At 42.5% G+C, this 5,806-nt stretch overlaps 1 protein-coding gene across 1 annotated transcript; it reads right to left on the minus strand.

Annotated features, from left to right (window-relative positions):
- Window positions 1-2,960: 2,960 nt before the first annotated feature.
- LOC148221769 (endogenous retrovirus group K member 24 Gag polyprotein-like) lies at window positions 2,961-4,403 on the minus strand. Its single transcript, XM_088175210.1, is given in 3 exon segments — window positions 2,961-3,312; window positions 3,314-3,996; window positions 4,383-4,403. Coding segments are annotated over 3 exon segments (1,056 nt in total).
- Window positions 4,404-5,806: the final 1,403 nt, after the last annotated feature.

Genomic DNA, 5,806 nt, shown 5'->3' on the forward strand with positions numbered 1-5,806 from the left:
TCGGGCCTAAGCCTCGAGGATTAACCCCAACACCGAGACCTGGACCATGATGGCTACAGGTAGGGCATGCTCGGACTATTCCTCTGGCCTCCTCCATCATGATGTTGAAATACTTGTGTAAGCCACGGGCATTTTGATGAAATGTAGCATGAGCTTCACGGGCCTTGGTAAATTCACTAATTGGCACTGACACAGTGACCAACTGGTCCGCACACATATTGCCTTCTCCCAAGCCTTGGGTCCACTTGTGGCTTCTAATATGCAAAACAGCATATGATTTCTTCCTTTGATGGATGCATGCTTGCAGTTGTCTCAACAGCTCAAAAAGCTGAAGGTTCTGTATATCCTTGATTCTAGCTTCTTCAATTCTTGCAGCGATTCCAGCCACATACAGAGAGTCAGTTATAACATTTAACCTGTCTTTTGGCCATTTTTTAAAAGACCAAACAACTGCTCTCAATTCCAAAGTTTGTAAGGAGTCTTCAGTCTCTGCTTGTAAAATGATATGATGCCATTTAGAGCCATCATGCCATGTAGCAGCAGCACTCCATGATTTTCTTCCTGCATCAGTAAAAACTGTAACTGCTCCTTGGAGAGGCTGTGCACTATATTTTGGAATCTGTAACCAGTTCTGCTGGCTCATTCACTTAAGCACTGGAACTTTAAGTGAGCTGACATTGATGTCCTGTGCCTCACTCAGGAGACTAGTTTGTAACAGTTGAGAATTCCCTAGGTACCATTCCAGTTCTTCTCTTTTAAGAGGCAAGTAGATGGTTCCAGGCTCCTTGCCCGACACCTGCATTATTTGAGTTCTTCCTTTACAAATAAGTTCAGCCAAGTCCTCAACCTTTTGCTGGATCGTCTTTCATAGCTGTAGGTGCAGAAATAGCCATTCAAGAACTTTGACCTCCTCTTGCTCCCCCTTTTTCTTTTTGTGCTGTGTAAGTGCACCAAGCAACTGTGATGGCCCAATTAGAATAGTAAGATCAATTGGAAGGTCAGGGTCAAGACAATCGACCACTAGCTGTGCAATTATAGTGCTCAACTGCTTAATCATGTTATTCTGCAAGGGCGAGAGCCTTGCTGGAGCAGTGGGATCAGTTCTTTTTAACAGTGGTTGCAAAACTTCTAACTGTTCATTAGTAATTCTAACCACTGGTTGTAGCCACTGTAAGTCTCCCATGAGTTTTTGTACATCATTTAATTTTTTAATGTTTATTTTGATAGTTAATTTTTTGTGGCCTAATTGTGGCATTGTCAATCTTCTATCTTAAATATTTCCATGTAGGAAAACGCTGAACTTTTTTTGGAGCAATTAATAAACTTTGTTGCAGCAACTGTTGTATCAAGAATTTCTCTCGTTGTGGATTAAAGGGTTGTTTCTGAGCTACTAATATGTCATCTATGTAGTGGTAGACCATGGCATCTGGCCATGCAATTTGAATGGGCTGTAATGCATGAGCCACAAACAGCTCACATAGAGTGGGACTGTTCTTCATTCCTTGCAGTAGAACCACCCATTCAAAGCACTGCGTAGGTGCTTCTCGATTAATGGATGGAACTGTAAAAGCAAAACCCTGTGTATCTTTTAGATGTAAGGAAATTGTGAAAAAACAGTCTTTGAGATCTACAATCAGTAGATGCTAATGCTCTGAGATTATTGCTGGATTAAGCAGTCCAGGTTACAAGGCTCCTATGGTCTGCATTTGTGCATTCACTGCTCTTAAGTTATGCAGCAAACGATACGTTCCAGATTATTTTTTATCACAAAAATAGGAGTGTTCTATGGGCTTGTGGATAATTTTAAATGTCTTTGATTTAATTCTTCTTGAACTAACATTTGAACTTGTTGTAGACTTTCCTTTTTCAGAGGCCTGTGGTCGATCTATACTGGCTGATCAGTCAGCCATTTCAGCTGAATCGGGAAAATCCATCCAATGGCCGCAAGGGGAAAGGTCTTTTTGTTGTTAGGATAAAGCTTAAAGAGGTTAGCACATCCCAACCAATCAGTGCATTAACTTTTTTTGGCAGTGGCATTATGGTGACATAAGCAGAAACAGTTTTGCTATCTGTAGTAATTTGAACTATATTGCTTCGCTGTGCAATAGCAGCTTCACTTACTCCTTCTACTCCTCCCATTATTCTTTGTAGTGGACATTGTGGTGGCCAAATCGATCGGCAAATGATAGTCAAGTCTGAGCCAGGGTCCAAAAGGACAGGAAGGCGTAGAGTTTGTTGGCCACATTCAATAACTGTATTTACAACAGGACGATTTTCCATTGAAAGTGTCAACAATGCAAGTCCACTTGTAGATGCAAATCTTTTCCTGCCTCCCTCTTCCTTATTAGCTGGAGTCATTGCCGCTGTTAACTGTTGTACAGGTACAAGCTGTGCAATTTTGCTTCCTTTAAGGATATACATTGGTGGGAAACGTGTTTGAACCATAACGCAAATTTCTCCATTATAATCCACATCAATAAGTCCAGGTAATACAAAAAGCCCCTTCATGCTGCTGGAGGACCGACCAATAACAATTGTCTGGCCTCCTATAATCAATGGTCCTTTCACTCCAGTGGGAACTTTCTGTGGTCTGTTGTCGATCAGGGTGACGTCTACTGCGATTGCCAGGTGCAGTCCGAGGCTCCCTGAGGTGGCGGGTTGGAGCCTGGCTGCTGATTGCACTGGCAGGCGCAAGGTGGCGCTGTTGTCACACGAGCCGCTTTTGGGGTCTGCTAGCCGCGGCTTCTCGCTCTCAGTCCATCGTTTTTTGACTTTCGGCGGCGATAAGCTTCCAAGCTGTGGTTATTCATTTGGTACTGTGGGCACCACACTTTTTGTACTTTGCATTGATGCCGCAGGTGTCCTCTGCGTCCACAGCGATAACACTTGTCTTTGGACCGTGGCATTCCTTCCTTTCGAGGTGAGCTCGAGCGAAGAGGAGCAAGGGCTGCTGTGAAAGCTTATTGCTGTGTCTGAACCAAATCTTTCCCTAACTCCTTCACTGCTTCCACTAACAAGGCTTGATGACCTACGGGCACTCTGCTCAATCTTTCTGACATTTCCTCAACTGAAGCATCAGCCGACAATGTTATAAGTATGCTCCTTGTGGATGGATTACAGTTTTCTAATGCACACTGTCTCAGTAGTGCCCCTTTCATCCATTCCTGAACATCTGCACTGTTTATTGCAGCAGATACCCGATCAACAAAAGAGGAAAAGGGCTCGTCCTTTCCCTGTTTTACTGACATGTAAGAAGGTGCTGATGGTGCCACCCTCACTCTCTTTAATGCCTCCATTGCCAACCGCTTTGACCCTTACTCTCTCTGGCCCCATCATTACTTGCATATCAGGTGATGCAAATTGACCAAAGCCCATCAATTGTTCCACAGTAACCCCATATAAGGGATCCTGCTGTGGCCGCGGTATGTTTGCCACTCGGTCACATAAATTATTCCAATGGGCCTGCCATAGAATAACCTGTGACTGGGTCAGAATCATTTTCATGACAGTCTTAATATCCTCGGGAATAAACAGTGCAGTACCCCATATATAACCTAGCATTTGTTTAGTTGGTTCCCCCTGCACTCCTGCCTCATTCACAGTCTGTCTCAATTGAGTTAGCAATTTCCAATCAATAGCATGGTATTCTCCAGCAAGTCCTTCCTCACCCGCTGTATATACAATTGGGAAGGCTAAAATATGCTCTCTTATATCCACTACAAACTTATAATCATGATTCTCAATTGCTGTTCTTTGAATTGCTTTCCAGTTTATTCGGGGAATTTGAACACCCCCTTTTTTTCTTTTTTTAGTCCCTTCTTTGTTTTTCTCACTTCTCGTGCTAATCAAACGGCCATTAACATCTCCATGGTCTCTGGCTGCCTCTTCGTCTATCTCAGGCTCCTCCCCTGAGGACAATGAATCATTATCCTCATCACTATTGATGACAGTGGGGCAGAGGGTCGTGCACGATCGGTCTCTGACTCCAGTTGTCGACTAACTCACACCGGACCTCCCGTTGGGGGAATAGGCACATATTGAACTCCTAACTTCAATCTGCCTGCATCCGACTCTGCAGTAGCTGAATTTAAGTGAGAGGATGCCACTGCAGCAACTTGCTTCTCAGTTAAATGCTTCTGCAAACACTTTGTTACTGCCTGCCAAGGCTTCATAAGGCTTTTAGCTGGTTTAGAGTCATCTATAACCATATCCCACAATACCTGACCAAACTTATTCCACTCATCTATTACAAACAAACTTCCACCGTCCTTAAAAAATCCTGATTCCTTTCCAAAAGCAACCAGACCTGCCAGTTCTTTTTTAAGGTCAATATCCTTTACTCCCCGCTTTTCTAAAAAGCGTATAAATAAATCAAGGGCTACCTTATTATCCATTTTATCCATAGCCGGCAATCATTTCTTCCATGTATAAAAATATGCACTTGTATAAAGATATGCAGCTTTTCTAATTTTTTAGCCCTTGTTCGGACGGTGAACGCCTGTAAGGCAGTTCAAGCACGGATCGGAGTCCTACGCTTGCGTCACCCGATCTTTTGCTCCCCGGTCGCTGCTACCGGTGCTTTTCCGAGCTCCCGTCGCTTACCCGAACAAGGAGTGGGGGTCCCTGTTCCGGGCGCCAAATGGCGTGACGGTGAGGGGAGACAAGCAGACAATCAGTATGATTGATAAAGCAAGCTCCGTTTATTCTCCGTTACAATGGCTTTTTATACACTTAGCTGTCACATTTTGATTGGTTGTACACAGATCTCGACATTAATGTATCTTCTTGCCAGGGTTCTTCCTTTTTCTCATGAGAAACTTCTCTAAAGTTACATAGAGCAGGATGACAAGATTACAGCGTCCTTGTCACATCAGCACACATTGCAACACTTGCAAAATTATGTACAGCCTCTCTTATTCTGATCAGCAAGAGGATTGTTCAAACAATGCCTCCAAAGACCCACGGCCCTGATCAGCAAGCCATTCCTCAACATGAATGCTACAAGTGGTCTGAATACCTCTACATTATACAGCCTGATTTTAAATAACCCAACGCTGAAAAGTCTTATTATGGAGTTCTTTTATATAGAAATACAATGTGGGAAAGATAAACAAGGGAAAAGCAGGTGTGAGTATATTCCCATAAAATAGCATGCAGGACATAAAGTATGTTAAATCCACATGATTACAAGCAGCGTCCTGTGGTCCCTGTTCCACTCTATGCCATAACCTTTTCTTGGCCAGCAGCACTTAGTGCAAAGCAAAATATTCACCCAAATCTTCACTCACCACAATGGAGGTGCAGAGAAGAAACCAAAATCACCTTCCAAGACTAGGCAGATTTGGCTCGTGAAATATGCACTCAGTCATAATTTGGTTTCTTAGACCAAGGAAGAAAAACTGAAACTGTCAGATATTTCTCTCCTTGTCCCAGATATGGTGATCAGTAAAATACAAGGAAAACTGTAAGAAGCCATTTCTAAAAACAGCAGAATGTGTTTAAACTAAAATACTAAGGGCCTTGTCATATGAAAGCAATGAAAGCACAGAGTGTAAACAACTATCACACCTTACAATTATCAGTGTAAGAAGATTAAACAGCCCAATTCCTTTATTTTCTTTCCACAATAGAATTTATCTTCATTCTCGCAGTAAACACAAAACAAGACTGGCAGACTTCAAAGGCACGTGGAAGAGTTTTAGAAAGAGTTTAGGTTTAATCATGAATATTATTTTGTAGTTTTATCACTTTTCCTCCTTATCCCTCATTTGGCAAACCATTTTTCACACATAATAAAAAAAAATTT

This window comes from Sturnus vulgaris, chromosome 17, assembly GCF_052056855.1.
Source record: "Sturnus vulgaris isolate bStuVul1 chromosome 17, bStuVul1.hap1, whole genome shotgun sequence".
In the NCBI taxonomy this organism is placed as follows: Eukaryota; Metazoa; Chordata; class Aves; order Passeriformes; family Sturnidae; genus Sturnus; species Sturnus vulgaris.